The sequence below is a fragment of the Labeo rohita genome, chromosome 4 (genome assembly GCF_022985175.1).
Source record: "Labeo rohita strain BAU-BD-2019 chromosome 4, IGBB_LRoh.1.0, whole genome shotgun sequence".
NCBI classification, from domain to species: domain Eukaryota; kingdom Metazoa; phylum Chordata; class Actinopteri; order Cypriniformes; family Cyprinidae; genus Labeo; species Labeo rohita.
In genome coordinates, this window is record NC_066872.1 from 38,569,476 (window position 1) to 38,590,457 (window position 20,982).

General features: G+C 36.5%; 1 protein-coding gene and 1 long non-coding RNA gene across 5 annotated transcripts; one reads left to right on the top strand and one right to left on the bottom strand.

Annotated features, from left to right (window-relative positions):
• The first annotated feature begins 1,068 nt into the window (after window positions 1-1,068).
• Window positions 1,069-19,463, top strand: ppfibp1a (PPFIA binding protein 1a). 4 transcript variants are annotated; one of them, XM_051107582.1, is made up of 25 exons: window positions 1,069-1,261; window positions 6,419-6,500; window positions 7,158-7,363; window positions 7,928-8,017; window positions 8,162-8,275; window positions 9,132-9,242; window positions 9,854-9,967; window positions 10,262-10,379; window positions 11,793-11,854; window positions 12,380-12,464; window positions 12,773-12,855; window positions 13,164-13,237; window positions 13,889-13,940; window positions 14,648-14,807; window positions 14,957-15,086; window positions 15,578-15,709; window positions 15,795-15,945; window positions 16,051-16,162; window positions 16,311-16,399; window positions 17,500-17,619; window positions 17,708-17,833; window positions 17,911-18,099; window positions 18,576-18,734; window positions 18,806-18,871; window positions 18,953-19,463. In XM_051107582.1, the coding sequence occupies exons 2-25, from the start codon at window positions 6,437-6,439 to the stop codon at window positions 19,028-19,030; spliced, it is 2,685 nt and encodes an 894-aa protein (XP_050963539.1). In that variant the 5' UTR covers window positions 1,069-1,261; window positions 6,419-6,436; the 3' UTR covers window positions 19,031-19,463. The 4 variants fall into 4 exon arrangements, with proteins under 4 accessions (XP_050963539.1, XP_050963542.1, XP_050963541.1 ...); XM_051107585.1 differs by having other exon boundaries at window positions 14,696-14,807; XM_051107584.1 differs by having other exon boundaries at window positions 1,070-1,261; window positions 9,854-9,946.
• LOC127163982 (uncharacterized) lies at window positions 18,664-19,004 on the bottom strand. Its single transcript, XR_007827571.1, has 2 exons — window positions 18,929-19,004; window positions 18,664-18,815 (listed from the first exon to the last, which is right to left on the bottom strand). It is a non-coding gene; the product is annotated as an uncharacterized LOC127163982 (long non-coding RNA).
• Window positions 19,464-20,982: the final 1,519 nt, after the last annotated feature.

Sequence of the window (20,982 nt, forward strand, 5' to 3'; positions counted from 1 at the left end):
ACTTACTTCAGAAAGAAAGAAACAGCTGTTTCATAAAACTTCAATTCTTAAAAAAAAGCTAGCATTTGCCTGCCATCTAGTGTGAAATGTTTGAAAATAATACGTATGTGATAATGAACACAGCAATAGGGAAAAATATGATGAGATGGATATCAAATGGGAAATTGTATATAACACTTTTTTATAATTATATTGAAATCTAATTGAAATCTGTATATAAAATTTGAATATCGCCACAAGAGGGCGATGTTCTTCCTTTTTAGGCAGCTTTTACTTGTTTCTATGCAGATGACTTCATATAAAACATTTTCGTAAAAATTTTTAGTAACTCTCAACACTAACATCAACAAGCATTACACAACATAGTGTTATAATACTACTTTGTGCATATTCAAATAGGAAAACATGTCATTCATATGTTTCATGTAGTTTAACTTTTTATTTAATTCTTAAAATTGTATATTTAATAATGAATTATTAATGAACATTATTATAAAGTGAAACATTTAGTCAACAACGGATTTAAAAGCTCTCATTGGAGGAAACAGGCCGTTTTATGTTCTTTTTAATTATTTAGTCAAAAAAAAAAAAAAAAAATCAGTCTGTTTATAACAAATGGATAAACTGAAATTGTCCTTGGCAATCTCTATGAATAAACAAAAACGCCATAGCCATCACAAACTCTAGCCTGAGCACTGATGAAGAAATAAACAAATACCACGTGATGACGCAGTCTGCTTACGTTTAAGCAAAAATAATTTGATTTAATTTAAATACAACAATCTAAGAACCTTTAATGGACAGTGAAAATACATAATGGATAGTTTAATTAGATTATTGTTGTTTTGGAACCATACCTGACCAATTACCTGGACGACTAACTTTCTTTTTTCTATCCTTCCCATTTAATTTCTGTGGAGGTAATTTTTATTGCTTTGTTATCAGTCTTTAAATAAGCACTGAAGGCTCAAGTATATGAAAATATTAAGTTAAAATAAATATGTTTCTGTGGAGGTAATTAATAACGGTGGATTGTTTTGTGATTGTGATTGGTTAAACAGGCGCATGCGCACTTGGGCGCACAACTCTCAACTTGAAGTCCCAAAGTTTCGCCGCTCTTCTCGGCGCAGACACGTTCTACTTCATTTGAACGTCATAATATGAGGGACGCTCGGGATTATATGTTGATTTCGGACACATACATCTGCTGAAAGAAGTTTATCCTTTTAAACAACGTTAGGACTTCTCATTACATTAGAAGGTAAGCCATTTCCGATATTTGAAAAAGCGATTAAACAATAATAATGCACTGAATCGGTTTCGCACCTGAAGAGTCGTTTACGCGTTTATGAGTTAGAATGATGTTGTTTTGTTTTTCAGTATTTTTTCTTTTGTTTACTCATTCTTTGTCTTGTTTTTCATACTTAATCATACACTTCAGACACTTTAAATGAATGTAACACGTTTTATTAACTAATTTCTACAAAATCCCAATTATTTATTTATTTTATATTTGTAACAGATCAACCACAGATCTTCCACTTTTTGGAAGGTGATGCTATTTTTGGGCATGAGCTACAGTAACTCTTTTTTTTAACTTGTGGATGTGTATTTTTGTTGGAGAATATCATTCATTTACAGTGCTGAATTCTCTTGTGGGTGTGACTCTTGGTTGTGTGTGAAGGACCCATAAATCTGAAGTTGGTCATGATTCTGTGTGCACTGTAAAATTAAAGGACTGTCTTACCCTGGTACTGTAAAGACTTCAAACCTGAAGCGTGTAAGTATATCCTGTGTCCTGTGTTTAATGTAACTTCCAGGGAGGAACTGTGGCCTTTCACAGTGGAAAAAGGTCAGCTATGACATCAGGGATTTTTTTTTTTTTTATTCTTCTTCAAATATAAGACCCCAAATTACTTCCATGCGGGCTTGAAGTGTGGGTCAGATGTTTCCTATCTTGTCCTCCACATGTTTCCTTGTATTCATTTGATCAAACCACAGACAAGCTACAAAATGTCAGAATCAACGCATTATCAGCCATTTGGTTTTGAAATTGATATTTTAATGATGTTTTTGTAAATATTGTGAGAAAGAAAGAAAAAAAACTCTAGCAGTCATGTGATCACATACAGTATAGGGTTGAGTCAGAATATATATATATATATATATATATATATATATATATATATATATATATATTAGAAAAAAAAAAAACACACTCTCTCTAACTTATATCTTATATATAACAATTATTTAATGTTTCAGGTAAAATTAAGGATAGTACAATTTTTTGTTAAACCTATAAAATAAACAAGCAAATAATATTTTCTTTTATTTTTTTAGGATCTCTCTCTCATTTTATATTACTTATTATATTACTTAATATGGATAGTGCAACTTTTTAGTTAAACCTATAAAATAAAATAAAGTCAAGTCAAACAACTAATGTTTTTTGGATGGATACATTTTTAAGATGTATAAATACATATAATTATATGCATGTTTCTAATAAATATAATAAAGAAAAACAATATATTTATATATATGTATATATATATATATATATATATATATATATATATATTTGTTTTTATAATATAGAAAATACACAAACACATAATATCATTTTTATATTACTTATAACATTTATTTTTGCAACACATCTTGCTAGTACAATTAAGAATAGTATAACTTTTGTTAAAGCTATGAAACAAACGAGACAAGTAATATTATTATTTTTAAGGTGTTTTTAATCATAGAACATATTTAATGTGTGTCCATTTGTAATATGTTTTGTACATTTGAATGAATGGGTTTTTCACCCCAGAATCAATTGTATTTATAGTAATATTAATATTAATGCTAAATGATCCAATATTGAATAAGAACCCATTTCTGGATTGTGTCGATCAAGGGCTTTACTGATGGGACTGTGGGTGTATGTTGAGACAAAAATGGTTGGGAAACGCTGATGTGCGGTGAGTGATGTGTCTCTGTTCTTTATCGGCTGACAGTTCACTCCTCTACAAGAGGAATGCTGCTATCATGCCTTGCCATTAAAACACTTTATAAAACCAAGTGATACAACATGGGATATGCTTTTACTTTCATTCAGGAACTTGAAGCAATGTGGAAAACTTGCATACTCCAGCATCCAGCCAAATGATTAGGAGCTAGTTTAATGCTGAAGGCCACATATGTGTCACATCTGTGTGTTTGCATAGTGTATAGCTCAGTAGCACGATCCGTCTGAGAGATTGAGTGCGTTTGGGACGAGGCTCAGCCTGGATAACGGCACGGGCAGCGGGTTGTTTTTCTTTCAGACTACCCCCACTCCGTCCCCTATCTCCACATCTGGCCTACGTCAGAGTATGTAAATAAATCAGAACGACTTCTACCTTTGTACTCGTAGGACCGCCTGGGCACCCAGCCAGCTAGTCACAACCATCCCTCCTACAGTGCTTCGGTTAACAACCCTGTAAGGCAATATGTGGTCTGCTGATTTATCGTATGTTTACTAGTAAAACACTCAAATTAATTTTCACAAGGGGCTTGACAGTGCTTTGGCCTGAGGACGGGCTGTACCATATCTATGTTTAGAGGAAGTGCTGATTGTGAAGGTATGTGGAGGGAGCGCACATCTGGAGGAGTTTTTCAGGAATATGGGAGAAGGGGGAGGTTCTCGATGGAGCTGGTCATCTGGGTCACGGAGCGATTGGTGCATGGTACGCGTATGGCCTCTGGCTGAGACAAAATATTTAGTACTACAGCCAATTAAGTCTGTTTTTCCCCTCTTTCCGTATGGAAATGTAATTCCACAGTCCATTTGTGACTGATTAAAATCTCCGGCGTTTACTACTGGAAAGTATTGTTCAAAAGTTCGCTTGCAGCCAAAGATTACTCCGCACTATCACGAGGGGCTCGCTTTCATCCATATGATTTTCCGTCCAGGCTTCGTGAAATGGAAAATCAAAATATCCGTGAAAAGAACAGATCAGACCTGGTTCTCATCAGAGATAGATCAGGGGCCGGTTGCATAAAAGGTTTAGACTAGTCTTAAAAAGTTAGTCAGCTATTTTTTCTTTAAGACTGGTAATAATTTATTTAAAAACAGTTACAGAAAAATTTAAATTATTCTAAGCTGAATCCAAAAAATAATAATGATTATCCTTTGGTTAACTGCTAGTTAGTCAGATTAATAGTTAAGACACTGTCTTAACATCGAGGCTAAGTTTATGCAACTGGCCCCAGGTCATACTTGAGCTTAGTTTCTTTTGTTGGGTCTGTAGAGTATAGAGAATACTAAACATGGTATGAAGCATCAGTGAGTCATATAATTGCTTTTTGATTTCATACTCTTAAACGTCCTGATCATTTTTTACACTTCTAAGCAAATATTCACTTTCAGAGTTACTCCTTGCACTATTTACAGAAACTGCCAGATATCCAGGGCTTCCCCATAGGAAGTGATGCAGGCAGCTGACTAAATACAGCTCCTTTTCCCTCCAGGGATGTGGAGAATGTTTTCTTTTAGCCAAAAGTAACTGGAAAAGCTGTGGATTGTAAGCTGGGCGGACCTTCACTTTGGCCAGTGTTTCTACAGGTGGTAATGGATCTGAATGTCAATTCAAATCCAGTATGTTGTAACTTATTTTAGCACTTTCATCCATTCGTCAATGAAGTTACAGTGAGGATTTGGCTGAAGAAGCAGCTTGATTTGGTCATGGTGCTCAAAAACAGCTTAGAAAAAAGCTACTGAAGTGTATTTTGAACTAGCTTTGCGTACAAAGGACCCATTGACTCAACAAAATCTAATATTCATAAACAAACCCCTGCCTGCCTCTCTTGCTACATAAAAACTGTGAAATGATGTGGGCCGGTCTTGCCCTTTCTGCAGTCCTTGTTGATCAGATAAGTTCATAATTGAATAGGTTTGTGTTAGAATGAGAACGTAGCTTGTTTCTGTGCTCTTTTTCTGGGGGTCGGTGACAAACGGACAAACAAAGACCTCTGTGTTAGTTGTTGAGAGTTCCAGCTGTCTTGCAGTCTGTAATAAAATTAAGTAGGTAATTTTTTTGGAGTGTTTTACCCCACTGTTTTGGCTTGTAATTGTGACCAGCAGTGTAGTTCTATATAGTGATGGGTCAGTATGGTTTACTAGTTGTCCAAATATCAAATCTAAAACAATATAGAAAAAAATCTTGAGACCCCTGTATTCTGTTTTCACATCCCTTGTCCTATAAGCCTAAAGTTAACCTATTTATTAATATTTGAAACATTATGGTTGAATAGGTAAATACAATATAACGTTACATTTAAACACAACAAAATATTGTGCTTGTCCTTCCTGCATTAGTTTTAGTTTAGTATGGTTTATTTCTTATTATTTGTAATATCTAAATAAATGTAATATTTCCTAACATTTTGTATGAACTTATTTTTAAATTACCGTTTTAGTATTTTTTTTTAGTCCCAATTTTTTAGTTTCTTTTTTATTTAAATATTTCTTTAATTTATTTAATTTCAGGTATACTTAGTATTTTTTTAGTTTTCATCTAAAATTTTAGGTAACTCTTTACAGTAGGGTTCATTAGGTAACATGGACTACGAATGAACAATACTTCTACAGCATTTATTAATTATAGTCAATGTTAACTTCAGCATTTACTTATTTACTTATGCATTATTAAAATCACAAGTTGTCTGTTAAAATTAATAAAATTAATTCACATAACGCTAAAATATTTTATTTTAGCGTTATGTGAATTAACAGATTTTTTAATAGTTCATTTTAGTTAACAATAACAATAAGCTCTCCTGCATACCTACCTGATGTTTTTAAACACATTTAAGCAGCTGCTCATGCATGTTTTGACATGTGATTGTAAGTGAGGCATAGCCGTCTATTAGATTTAATTTGCCTTGCAAATATAAATTAATTTTGAAATAGTAATTACAGGGTTCATTCTGGGATCCAACCTGTTGGGTGGAGAAGGGAGGCTTCTGTCGAGCTGTAGGCCAGTGGCACTAACAGACTGGACATGAAGCCTGTGGGACGTTGTTTTGAAGGTCTGGAATTCCAAGCATTCCAGCGCACAGCGGAGAAAATTCCTGGGAGAATCGTGTCATTATTGCACACACGTCCTCCCATTCTGCGTAGTGGGAAAGAAACGCCTTATATTAGTGCTAATGCCTGCTTTCCATCAGATAGACAGAAAGCAGAATGGATTTTTTTTTTTTTTTTTTCCATTTTCACTATAATTGTTGTTATGAGATATAGCATATAGAAAGAGGGATTAACTGTTAATCGCTTTTTTGACAGTAAATTTATTATTCTTAATTATTCTTAAAATTATTCTTAAAAAAAAAAATGAGAGAGAGCAATGTCCTTGCTTACCTTTAAATCTTACATTTGCAGGTTTCAAGAAAAGTGATCATGATGTGCGATGCAAGTGAAATGTTGGCAGCTGCTCTGGAGCAGATGGATGGCATCATTGCAGGTACAACTAAGTAAATAAAAAAAAAATCCAGTATACAAAAATGATTCTTTCTCTTCTTTTCTTTGTTTATTATTTGCAGCTCTACACAGTCATGAACAATGTAGTCATTTATTTAAAAAAAAAAGTAGACCCAATTTATCTGAAAGAATTTTTAAGGTCAATGCACATCCGTAAATTTGCAAGGAAAATAAATCTGCACTGTGAGTGTTTCTGCAGATTGTACGAACTGAGAGTATGCGTAATGAGCACCATTACGAGCTTTTTCCACTATTTCAGCACTGATGAAATCTAATGCTTATTCAGTATGCGACCACATTATTGTCCATCTCTGGGAACATCAGGGACACATCAGAGAAAAAATGAATGTCTTTGCTCGGAGCAAGAGTGAGTTTGTTGAAGGTTGTGCTTTTCCATTCGCTCTGTAATTATGGCAGTGGACGTCATCTGACAATAAGCCACCCGAGAAGTGCGGCCACAGTCATCCAACCTGTGTTTTGTTTTTGGAAAGTGCTGAAAGTGGCTACAGCAAAACATACAGGTTTAGAGTGAACTTACCCAAAAATGTAATTTAATTTGGGTCCATCAAGTAAATTCAATTTTACATTTTAACTTATCCCTAAATCCATTCACTGATCCTCATTCCTGCACTTGCTTCAGGTTCTAAGGCTATGAACTACACAAATGGCCTTTTTGATTGCCAGTCGCCAACTTCACCATTCCTGGGCAGCCTTCGGGTGCTGCACCTATTGGAGGACCTGAGGGCTGCGTTGGACTTGATGGATCCTGAGGAAAAGGAGGGTCTGCGCAGTCAGGTGTCCGAAACCACAGCTGAGGGTCTGATGGAGTGGCTACAAGGCCGACTGGTGGGTTTACTTGTTTAAAAAAAAGAGGCTAAAATAAGAAGATATAATAAAGTTTGCGGTTTTGTAAACTGTTTGATGCAAAAATGACTCGAAAATACTACTTTTTTTCATATAATGTATTCGTCTGCAAGTCTGACGTAAGATTTTCTCCCTTTGCATTTTCCATCCTTAACTCCAGTCATGATTCATCCGGGTTAAGCACATTTCAGCTCCCCGGCCCCTTTTTCCACATTCAACCTGAAGCATGCATAAAATTTCCACTCCTGGGCAGCGAAATCTTGCAGTGTGAAAACCGTTCACATGCATCTCAAATAGCAGAGTATCATCCGTACAAACCCCACATGACTCACCGATGGCAGCATGTGATTTTCTATTCAGGTCCCACTGGCGTTTGAGTGAATATGGTCATTTCAGTTCATTTCACTGCATTTTGTTGACTGTTTAGTGCCTGCTTTTTCAAGAATGCAATATGTATCACACCACACAGCCAGTAAATCTATTTGGAAATGTGTTTCCGTGTATGTTTAATGTAGAATCTAACACTCTAAGCATTTATTTTTCCAGACCAATGGCCATGGATCTGCAGCAGGGGATTTGGTCTACCAGGAGCGACTCTCACGCTTGGAAAGTGACAAAGAATGTCTAGTGCTCCAGGTGTGTTGTCAAAACCAAGCCGAGAGACTTTATAGGTTGTGTGGGATTTTCTTGTCAGATTTGAAGTTTTGTGCCTGCCTGAAAACAGCAATTGTAGTTTCTAAATGTCACACATCACACAAACTGTTCACTCTGATCCCCCAGGTAAGTGTTCTGACAGACCAGGTGGAAGTTCAAGGAGAAAAAATAAGGGACCTAGACTCGAGCCTTGAGGAACACCGCATGAAACTGAATGCTACAGAAGAGTTACTACAGCAGGTGTGTGGTCTACTTTATAAGCTTATGTTCAATAATAGAAGTGCACAGCATTTAAGGGTGCATTCACACTTGTAGTTCGGTTCTCTTGAGTGATTTGGTTCGGACCAGGAAAAGAAAACAATACATTTGGTGCTGGACTAGTGATACAATCACAACCCTGTTAGGGTTGATTGACGTATATATCATGACAGACCTTACCGAACACCCCAAGCAAAAGGTGTGTTCGACTAAAAGTGTATTTGGTGCGTGTTGCGTTCATATTTAATTCGAATCAAACCAGATTTCGTTTGGAAGTGGACCGAGACCCACATTAAGGTGTGTTCACACTTTTAGTTCAGTTTGTTTGGCCCATTTGGTCCTGGTCTGCTTGGTCAAATCATGCCGCATAATGTTGCATCTTGTCATTACATCCTGTTTTTGGTTAGTTTATAGGTATTCGGTGCGTGTTGTGTTCATATTTCATTCGAATCACACCAGATTTCAGTTGGAAGCGTATTGAGACCCACATTAAAGGTGTGTACACACTTATAGTTTGGTATGTTTGGTCTATTTGGTCTGGACCAAAATGGAAAATGATACATTTGGTCCTGGTCCTCTTAGCGTTCACACTGGCATTTTTGACAGTGAACCTAAAGGCATAGGTTCATTTAAAAGTATTCAGTCTTTTTAGCAGTCTCGGTCTGCTCTTCTGGTGCGCACCAGGGTTCGGATGGCAGCGTTCACACTTACCCAAATGAACCGCACTAACAAAGCAATCAAACCAAACGTGACAAGTGTGAACACACCTGACACATGGTTGTAAGTGTCAGCATTAAAGGAATAGAAAAATGAAAACCAATATGTAAATTGTTTGTAGGAGCTGCTTAGCAGGAGTGCTTTAGAGACGGAGAAACTGGAACTGCTGACCGAGGTATCAAGTCTGAAACTAAGGCTAGCTGCTGCAGAAGGGGATTGCAGAGAAAGTGAGGTAAGGAGCACATGTTTGCATTATCACCACTGTGAAATTTCATAGGGCACAGAGTTCCACAGGCCTAATAAATTACAGTCTCCAGTCATTAATCAGAACCTTAAAAGTGCACTGAATGCAGAACAGAATGAGCTGCACTGACAATCTGAACATTTAATGAAATTAAACCTGGCTATTATGGTTTGACCACCCTGTGGTTTCCATAGTGACATTCATTGCTGCTTAAGCCCCCAGCTTTATCCAGCAGAGGGTGAGAGCAAAACACTGAGTGCCAGAGCCATTTCCTGTTATAAAGCTTTTTGCCCCGTTTGAGTCCAGACTACACTGGACCCATTCAGCTTTCTCTCACTTGCGTGAGCCCAAAAGGAAGCTTCAGTTTCAGAAACCAGAAATCCACAGTGGACCAAAAGAATGGGCTAGGTTTCCTCTGTGTTAGATGAAAATCTAGATTTCATTTTAAGTCTACTTTTATGTTCTCAGTTTGAGAGTTTCTTCCACTTTGTTAGTGTCCTTGAGATTTTTTTTTTTTTTTTTTTAAAGCATTTAGCATTGCAAGTCACAAAGTTCTTCTTGACTCTTTGACTTATAGATCTAATGGTTTGTCTCCTCAGGGTCTTTATCAGGATGTGAAGGACATGCGCCTTCAGTTGACTTCTATGGAGGACGAGAGACAAGAGTATGAGAGAAGTCTTAACTCTACCAAAGTACGAGTGCCTCAGGGTCAGGTGATAATTACACAACACAAGATTAACAGCAGTGAAGTGTAACAGCAAGCACTTTTGTCTATGAATCACTGAGTGAAATTCCTGTGTAGTTCACTCTAACCTTCATGACTAGCCACTGGAATGTGCCAAGCTAATGAAATTTATCCACATGCTCAAAGCTGGACAGAATCGTGTAAAATTGTGTCTCTTGCTCTATTTTCTTCATATCTGATATTATTAGATTAGTGCATTTGGGGTTGGCACGTGGTGAGCTTATTTGAACTGAAGATGTTAATTGTGGACTTTATTGGTCAGGAGGAGCTGTTATCACTACAAAAGCAGTTGGAGGACAGAGAACAGGCACTTAGAAGACTTCAGGACCAGGGCATGCCAGGAGTCCCAAACACAGAACAGTCACAAAACAGAGAGAAAGGTACAATATGCACATTGTGCTGTATCAAAACTATGCCTAATTCAAAATTAAGACATTTATAAAGTAAGATGAATAATAAATATTTACAGAAAGTAATAGATTGAATCTCTCTTGTGCATGTAGGTGCATTGTAGTATTACATTTACAGTTGAGGTTAAAAAAGTTTACAAACACCTTTCAGAATCTGCAAAATATTAATTATTTTACCAAAATAAGAGGGATCATACAAAATACATTTTTTTTTTCTTTTTTGGTATTGACCTGAATAAGATATTTCACCTTTCCAACAATGACTGTATGATTTTGAGATCCATTTTTGGATCTGAGGACAATTGAGAGACTCATATGCAACTATTACAGAAGGTTCAAACACTCACTGATGAACCAGAAGGAAAAACGATGCATTATGAGCTGGGGGTGTAAACTTTTGAACAAAATGAAGATGTGTCCGATTTTTCTTATTTTGCCTAAATATCATATTTTTTCATTTGGTGCTGCCCTTCGGAAGCTACTGAAGATCCCAGAAGACAAAATAAGTTAAATTTACCCTGATTTTCAAATTCCAAAAAAGTTTTCACCCAGGGCAGTTTAACTGTTCAGGACAAACAAGACAAACTTTTGAATGGGGTAATTTTTATAAACTAAGATATGATTTTCTGTTGTGGACTGTATGTGAATGTCTTTCATGTGAAAAAGCTCAGGTCAGTACTGCTTTGGTAAAATAATTAACATTTTGCAGATTCTGCAAGGTGTGTGCAAACTTTTGACCTCATCTGTATGTCTGAGAATGAGTTGGTCGGGTCTGTTCTAGCTTGTTATCTGTAAAAAATCCAATGATCTGTGTTTTTTTTTTTTTTTTGTTGTTGTTATCTCTGTTCATGTTTTTGTATTCACCATCTTTGTTTCTACTCATTGGCATCAATATGGTGGATGAGTGGAAAACGCAACTCCACTGTGTACACTATCGAAAGGGAGTCCTGCACAGACATATTTTGCAGCTATTTAATCCACTATTAAGTGCATGACAGGAACAAAAACATTTTAGTGTGATGGAGAAAGTATCCCATTTCCAGCACATTGTAAGCTTAAGGAAAACAGTGTTGGAATGTATGAGGTACATTAAGGTTTGTATTACACATGTCTAGACATGCTTTTTGATTGATGGTGACCTGATTTTGGCTGCAAACTCCCCTGCTCTTATTTTTGCTCTCAGATTTGCAATACGTGCTCCTATTGTCTCACAGTGTTTACTCTAGACTGCAAATCATCTTTACTTCCAGCGTGATAGTTTCTGGGGTGTACATTTTAGTCATTCCAGGGACATAAAAAATATCAAAGGCAGTCCTGTTGTGAAATGTTTAGCATGTTCTGTGCTATAAGATGTCATTTCTGCAGTTGTTTTTGTGTGTTCAGACATGGAGGTGCAGAGAATGAGGAGTGCTGTTGAGTCCTTGAAGGCAGCTAATGAAGAGAAGGTAAACAATATGATGTCCCGCTATTTTGCTGCGACGATCACATCAACCACCTGCCAGCACACACATTATTTCACAGACTGTAGTTTATAATTAAACCATCTCCACAATCTTTCTAATTAAACAGACTTTGCCTAAATGCATGCATGTAGAAGTAGACAGATCAACAAGTCAAAAAGTTAGTTATACACATACACACAGTGCTGTTCAAAAGTTTGAAAACAATGAGTTTTTTTATTTTTTTAAATGAGTCTCGTGCTGTATTTATTTAATAAAAAGTACAGAAAAAACTAATATTGTGAAATTTGCAATTTGTAGTGTTAAAATAGAAAACTCCTATTATTAACTATTTTAAAATGTAATAATATTTTACAAAATTATTTTTTTTCTGTATTTTTGATTTTTGAAATAATTGCAGCCTTGATGAGCATAAGAAACTTCTTTAAAAAAAAAAAAAAAAAACACTTTTTTTATTATATTGTAGTTTGATTATTCAATTTTACACTGTTTTAATCTGAATCTTTTTAGGATTTGAAGATAAAAGAGCTGCAACAGTCTCTGATCCGTTACAGGCGAGTTCAGGATATGGTGATGTCCGTGCAGGCTTCGAAAGGTGAAATGTCAATGGCACACGTTTGCATCTTTGTTTTCATACATTGTTTCCTTTTGGAAAAAATGCTCATATTACAACATCATGCTATAAACTTTCTCCTTGACATTTTTCATTTCTGCTATAGTGTAGGTAAATCTCCTGTTACCATTTACAAGTTACTTGATGCCAGTAATATTTTAAACAACATTCATTGCTTAATCAGTCTTTTTCAAAAAGATTTTGATCTCAAGAATATTTCCCAGAAAACCTTTGTCTGCGCCCCAGTCTAATAGATTTATCCTGTCTTATGACTTGTGCTGTTTTCCCAGACAAACCCAGGGATGACGACACAAGAGAAGGGCTGTGTGACACCGAGATGGTCTCCACAGGAGGCGCAGAGGAAACTGATGAAGTATGAAGGGTCTCACACACATACACGGTTTATGTACACAGGATGTTCCTCAGACTTCCTTTCAGACCCCCTCCTTGCAGTACTTTCATTGTGATGGTCTGACAGAGAATAACAATTTAAGCATAACCTTTTTTTTTTGACATGGAACGTCTCTGTTGTTTTTGTTTGGGAGCAGCATCCTGTGACTTCAGGTCATTTCAGACCGGTCACTGCCTGGTCCTCTTATCTATTGAAATCTGACTCCTCAGAGAAAATACTTCTGTCTTGCATACTCGCATCCATCAGTGTCGTTGTTGTTTCTTCCACAGCCTCAGCTCATTCCATGTTCAGAGCTGCTCCCTGAAGTGACCACGCACAAATCTGCAGCTGAGACCACTGACAGGTCCGTTTACTTACTGTAGACATTTGTTATTTAAACTGAGTTCGTACAAAGATATATTGATGCTCAAATGTTTTCCATGATTGGGGAGCAAAGCAGAGATTGAAAAAATAGAACTGTATTGATGTTCAGGCACTTTCTATGAAGTGTACAAAAATGTAATAAAATAATTTTAAAAACTTTTTTTTTGTTTTAATTTAAGGAAATTAAGGTAAACATAAGAATAATTATAATTAATTAAAAAAAATATATCAGATGCAATTCATCATATCATACATATACACCCTGACAGTGTTGGGTGTAACTAGTTACTACGTAAAATAAGGGATTACTTATATTTTTTTTTCTGTAATTTAATTATAGTTACTTATGCAATTGAACTAAATACTGTGTGTAGACTGTAAAATGTTTATGTACAATACAATAATGGATTTAACATAAAAATGTGGTCTAACCTTAAAATGCATGGTTTTATGCAACCTTCTCACTTTAAATATTCTGGCGAGTTAATAAGAATATTTAGTGTCCAATTCTCACTATTAACTAGTTGGTTATTAGCATCAGCATTACTGCCTTTATTGCACATCTTTATTATAAATTATTACATTATTAAATTTGTGACTGATTTGATTTCTTCCATTTTGCTCTTTTCAGTGTCTCTGAAGTACAGCAACCTGAAAGGTCTTGTTTGACAAGCAATAATGAGGTACCAACTTAATCTATATGTGACCCTGGACCACAAAACCTGTCATAAGGGGTCAATTATGAATAAATAAGCTTTCCATTGATGTATGGTTTGTTAGGATAGGGCAGTACTTGGTTGAGATACAACCATTTGAAAATCTGGAATCTGAGGGTGCAAAAAAATCAAAATATTGAGAAAACTGCCTTTAGAGTTGTACAAATGAAGTTCTTAGCAATGCATATTACTAATCAAAAACTAAGTTTTGATTTATCTACAGTAGGAAATTTACAAAATATCTTCATGGAACATGATCTGTACTTAATGTCCTAATGATTTTTGCATAAATGAAAAAAACGATAATTTTGACCCATACAATGTATTTTTGGCTATTGCAAATATACCCGTGTTACTTAAGACTGGTTTTGTGGTCTAGGGTCACATATGAGAAATTATGAATTATGTTAATTAGATCTGTTAAAAGGTTAGAAATTTGCATATTTAGCTTTCTGGCACCCCCTGTTGGTTAAAAACTCTACTTGCACATAATAATGTCACTGTTCTCATTTAAGCACAATGGCTCCCCCTACAGCATCTCACATCATCCATGCCAGCTTCACTAGTTCATTGTAAAATTAGATCAACATCAGCATGAGAAAAAGCTTTAAAAACATTTGTCAAAACAAAAAGTGCAATATCTATTACCATTAAACTTGCTTGTAATATTTCAGGAGGAAACCAGTAAAAATGGAGGCTCTCCATCCATCTCTCCGACTCAGGCCAGCTCAGGAGGCAACGAGAGTTTTGGCTCTAAAAAAATGCGTTCCTCTTTTGGACGTGGCTTTTTCAAGATCAGAAGCAACAAGATGACAAGCAGCGCTCCAAATCTGGGTGAGATAGGCTAAACACTGTCTGTAAAAAGTGCTGTATAAATGCTTAAAGTTTAACCTGAATTAATAATTTAAAGATGTATGCACATTTCTTGGCAGGTTTTTTTTAAGATTCACACTGTTAATAGATTATTGGTTATATATTGGCAGTTGAAGGAGAGCGCAAGGGGACCGAGCACTTGGATTTGGCTGGAGTGCAAACTCAGAAGCCGAAAGCATTGGAGATGTTCTCGCCTGAAGGGAAGAAGAAATCAAAGGGGATCATGAAGTTATTTGGAAGGTCTTTTAATGTTTTTGACTGTATACGTTTCACTGGTTATTAAAGGAGAAGTTCACTCCCAAAACAAAAATTTACTGATAATGTACTCACCCCCTTGTCATCCAAGATGTTTGTGTCTTTCTTTCTTCTGTCTAAAGAATTTGTTTCTTCAGGAAAACATTTCAGGAATGCCCTCCATATAGTGGACTTCAGTGGTGCCCCCATGTTTGACAGATCGTTTCGCTAGATAAGACCCTTCTTCTTCGGCTGGGATTGTTTAGAGCCCTTTGAAGCTGGATTTAAACTGCATTTTGGAAGTTCAAACATGGGGGCACCACTATATGGAGAGGAATCCTTAAATGTTTTCCTCAAAAAACAATTTCTTATCAACTGAAGAAAGACATTTTGGATGACAAGGGGCTGAGTAAATTATCTGTAAATTTTTGTTCTGTAAGTGAACAACTCCTTTAAGAAGATGATATAACTTTGCAAATGTACAATCCCTGCGTTAGGATGAAGAGAAGTCAGTCCACCTCAGATGACCTGGATGATTCTCCAGAGTCAGCATTTAGGAGAGGAGGAGTACGAGCCACGGCGGGACCCAGACTGGGCTGGTCTCGAGATCCACAACGAAGCAATAACAAGTATGTACGTTTTAATTATTAAGAGTTCTTTTGCTGCTTTCTTTTCTCGAGCACTACAACATGTTGTATGTATTGTCTCTGTCAGTGAGCTGGACAGCCCGTTTTCACGCTGGAGTAAAGAGCAGGTTTGCGAGTGGCTGCAGAAGCAGGGACTGGACTTGTATGTAAATCAGGCTCAGCAGTGTATCAGCTCTGGACAGACATTACTGAAGGCGTCTCAGCATGATTTAGAAAAGGTGTTTTTAAAAAAAAAACCCTATTTTCAAATATGCATGTACTTTTATTCATTTATAATTTTAGGTTACTCTGTGCAATGTATGATGTTTCTATCTGTGCTTCAGGAGATGGGCATCAGGCATCCTTTACATAGAAAAAAACTGCAGCTGGCTCTTCAGTCACTGGGCTCAGAGGAGGACGATACCATGGGTAAACTGGACTACAACTGGGTTACTCGTAAGTAACAATAATCATGCTATGTTTTTTTTTTTGATATGTTTTGCCATGTGATATTTAGGACTGATATATCTAGTAGTAGGGATGCACTAATAACATTTTATTACAGAGAGCGAGTATCAATAGTATTATTGTAATTATCTCAAAGGATGGCTGGATGACATCGGCTTACCTCAGTATAAATCTCAGTTTGACGAGGGTAGAGTGGATGGACGCATGCTTCACTATATGACTGTGGTAGGTGTCAAATAAGTAAGTCTTAAAGGAAACCCTGGGTAATAAGACTTGAATGGCTTCATATACCATAAATATTTAGTAGAAAACCCATAAAAAATTTACGTTCTAAAAAAAAATATTCACATTGTTTTTATAGATATTTTGGACTATAAAAACAATATTTTCACGTTATTTCAATGATGTGAAATGGTTGCACTCAGTGAGCTAGTGGTGCATGGGTACATGGGTACATTGCTATTTCTACCACAAAACAACTCGGGAAAATAAAATATGATGACCCCTGCTACTGAAAGAGCTGACAGATGGTGATGGATATATAAGCGTAGGCTTAAACCGAATGCCGTACCATTGATTTTTTTTTTTTCCCCATAAGGAGTGTAAACGCCCCAGGATATCGAGTGAAATCCGCGCCAAGAAACTCCTTCAGTTGTGGCAGTGGCGTCACAAGAAGCGTCAACATGTTTACATCCTGCCAGGATGGTATCTAGCATTTTTTTTTTTTTTCGTCTCTGCCATCTGTAAGCTCTATCAGTAGCTGTGATCTACTAAAAGCCTTAAAGGCATCAGGGCTGGAGTGGAGAGAACACAGATGCTGGTCAGTTTTATTCGTCTACAAGCATCTTTTCTCCTCTTCTTATCGTTAGGAAAACAGTGAACACTTACATCACTTCTCTTGTTGCCATTCGACTTAAAAAAATTACAACCAAAAGCCGCACAATGTGGCATCACATCAGTATTTTATTTTGAGTTGTGCTGCGTTTAAAATAGCAACAGGTAGCCAATAGCTCACAGGGTGCAACCATTTGACGTCATCAAATAATAGTTTTTTACTACATATTCCAGTAAAAAACATAATTTATGTTGTATTAAGCCAATCAAGTCTTAATACACAGGGTTCCTTTTAATAATATTATTACTATTTTGAAATACCTTCTAATGTATTTTAAACTATATTCCTGTGATGGCAAAGCTGAATATTCAGCAGCCGTTATTCTAGTCTTAAGTGTCACACGATCGTTTAGAAATCAAGATTCTGATTTGGTGTTTAAAAAACTATTAATGTTAGTAACTTTTGACTTTTTCTGCATATCTTTGGTTAGGATGACCTGCTGGGTCTCAAAGTGGGTAGTGTGCTTCACCATCTCAGCATTAAGAGGGCCATTCAGGTGCTACGTATCAACCGCTATGACCCCAGCTGCCTCCGCCGCCGACCGACAGAGGTAGCAGATCATGCCATTATACTCTGCTCCATTCACTTTGAATATGACTTTGATGATTTTTTTGCTGTATTTTTTCCCCTTTGATTAGAATAATCCCACACCAGCGGAAATCTGTCAATGGACCAATCACAGAGTGATGGAGTGGCTTCGTTCAGTGGATCTAGCAGAGTATGCACCCAACCTGAGAGGAAGCGGAGTCCATGGAGGCCTAATGGTACATTCAGTGAGACACATGATATCGAAGATCCTATCCAAGTTGTTTTTACTTATGTTTTAACCGGCGTTTCTCAGGTTTTAGAGCCTCGCTTCAATGTTGAGACAATGGCTCTGCTTCTTAACATCCCACCAAATAAGACGCTGTTGCGACGCCACCTTGCGACACACTTCCATGTTCTGATCGGCTCAGAGGCACAAAGGCTGAAGCAGGAGTATCTCGAAAACCCAGATTACACAGTCCTCACGGCCACAGCCAAAGTTAAGGTAAGTAACCGTACACCTGTGGGTCTTTGAACATATTTATATGTGACCCTGGAGCACAAAGTAGCACGGGTGTGTTTGTAGCAATAGCCAAAAATATATTGTATGGGTCAAAATTGTCGACTTTTCTTTTATGCCCAAAATCATTAGGATATTAGGTAAAGATCATGTTTCATGAAGATATTTTGTAAATTTTTAATTAGTAATATGCATTGCTAAGAACTTCATTTGGGCAACTTTAAAGGCGATTTTCTCAGTGTTATTTTATTTTATTTATTTATTTTTTTTTGCGCCCTCAGATTCCAGATTTTCAGTGGAAGGCTTACTTATTCAGCTATCAGACGATCTCAGTTTCAAAAAATCCTAGCCCTTCTGACTAGTTTTGTGGTCCAGGGTCACATATGTTGAACATGTAATTGTTTGATAACAGCATTGTGGTAAAGTCTGACCTGACCTTTGCTATCCTCTCCTCCTTTTAGCCAAGACGTCTGTCTTTTGGAAGTTTTGGGACATTGAGACGGAAGAGACAGGAGGAGATGGAAGAGTATGTTTGCCCCATGGATGTGCAAATGCCTCAGAACAGCAGTTTCCATAAAGGCCTTGGCATATATGAAGACAGCTTGAATCAGTTGGAGCAGGTATAAGCAATTCCACGTAGCAAGTTTTCTCATCATAGATGCTTTAAATGATGTAGTCCGTCTCTGTGCAGATGGAAGACTCTGAAGGCACAGTGCGACAGATTGGCGCGTTCTCGGAGGGAATCAACAACCTGACTGTAAGACAAACATAATATTACTGCTGTACTGTATATGCTGTGGTCTCTTTTCCTTACCTTAGTTTCTCCTGTGTTCTTCAGAGCATGCTAAAAGAGGATGAACTCTTCATTGAAGCGTCCTCACGTTCACCTGAAACCAGCACCACAGATTACGACTAAGACTGTTTAAACATGACAATCATCACTTAAGCCTGTAACTGTGAAATTTGAAAAACTGAAAGTCTCTGTGATTTTTACAATGAAACAATAAGCTTCACTCACAGTAAAATGCTATTTATTCTTTTAGGATCTGCAGTATATACAGTAACTGAAACAGTGTTTGCACCAAGCTAAAACCAAAGATGACAAATCAAAATAGTAGTTTGTTCTTTAATGTCTTTCTTTTATACTCTATGTGACCATTTGCTGCATGTTTTTATCATTTTCTAGTTGGACGTTTACGTAATTTTATTGGGAGGGAAAATTGTTCATTTTGCCTAAAAAAACTCTTGATATTGTTATACTATAACCATATCAGTGAATACCATGTACTATGTACTGTTTTATGCATGTGCAAGTCAAAGAAATTCAATTAAAGCTATTTTTTCCCAAATCCAATCTCTGTTTTTAGACAACGTATATATTTATCATAGATTCCTTTGATTGGAGGATGATTATCGTCATCGCCACCTTGTGGACAATAAGTAAAAAAAGTAGGAGCAAACAGACTTTAAAAAACAGGGCTGTCTACTCCTGCTCCAGGTGAGCCACTTTCCAGAGTTTAGCTCAAACCTGATTCAAAACACCTGAAGCAGCTAATCAAGGTCTGTAGGCACTTCCAGGCATGAATTAATATATTTGAATAAGCAATTATGTTATTTGCATATTATGAGTTTGTGTTTATCAGTCTGAGTTTGAATAAAGTTCTTATTCTTTTTTTTATAATACAATTATGATTGTATTATGATACATTTGGTTCTGACATCTGACAGACTGCTTGAAATATATTTTTTTCCCCTCCCCACAAGAGTTTTTTTTTTTAATATAACGCAATGCAATACAATAATAATGCTAATATGCATCTTCTGAAATTCACAACAAACGCAGACCACTGAATATGTCTTTTCTCTTTTCACAATAAGATGGATTGCTGGACTACCTTCTTGTATATAAATAAAAATTCTGTCCAAAACACCTGACAACTCTACAAGCTCCATAGCTCAGATAAAAAAAAAAGGCATTGGGCTTTAGATGTGGAGATCTGAGTTTAAATCCCACTGTAGTATGTAGCTCATATATTTAATAAAACATTTTAAAATTGAACTCTGTGGTTCAGTAACTAACATTCTTCATCACATAAAACAAAGCTCTCAATAACACATCTAAAAAAAAAAACGTTCCACTCCACAGATTCAGTGGTGCTGAACATAAATCTCTGGAGTCCTGAGTTCAAATACCACAATTGCTGAAATGTTCCAGCAAATAAAACAAAGCTCTCAATAACATCCCACCCAGAACACCCAAAAAGTCTACAGTCTCAGTGGCGTAGAAGATAAATCTTTGCTTTCTAATTTCGGAGTTCTGAGTTCAAATCCCACAGTTACTGAGATTTTTCATCATATAAATCAAAGCTCTCAATAACACCTCATCCAGAACACCCAAAAAAATCCACGGACTCAGTGGCGCAGAAGATCAATCTTTGTTTCTAAATTTTGGAGTCCTGAGTTCAAATCCCACCGTTGCTGAGATTTTTAATCATATAAAACAAAGCTCTCAATAACACCCCTTCCAAAACACCCAACAAACCCACAGACTCAATGGCGCAGAAGATAAACCTTCGCATCTTAATTTTGGAGTCCTGAGTTCAAATCCCACAGTTGTTGAGATTTTCCATCATAAAAAAACAAAGCTCTCAATAACACTTCATCCAGAACACCCAAAAAGTCCACAGACTCAGTGGCACGGAAGATAAATCTTTGCATCTTAATTTTGGAGTCCTGAGTTCAAATCCCACCGTTGCTGAGATTTTCCATCATATAAAACAAAGCTCTCAATAACACCCCTTCCAAACCACCTAAAAACTAATAAACTCAGTGGCGCAGAGGATAAATCTTCACTTCCAAAGTTTGGAG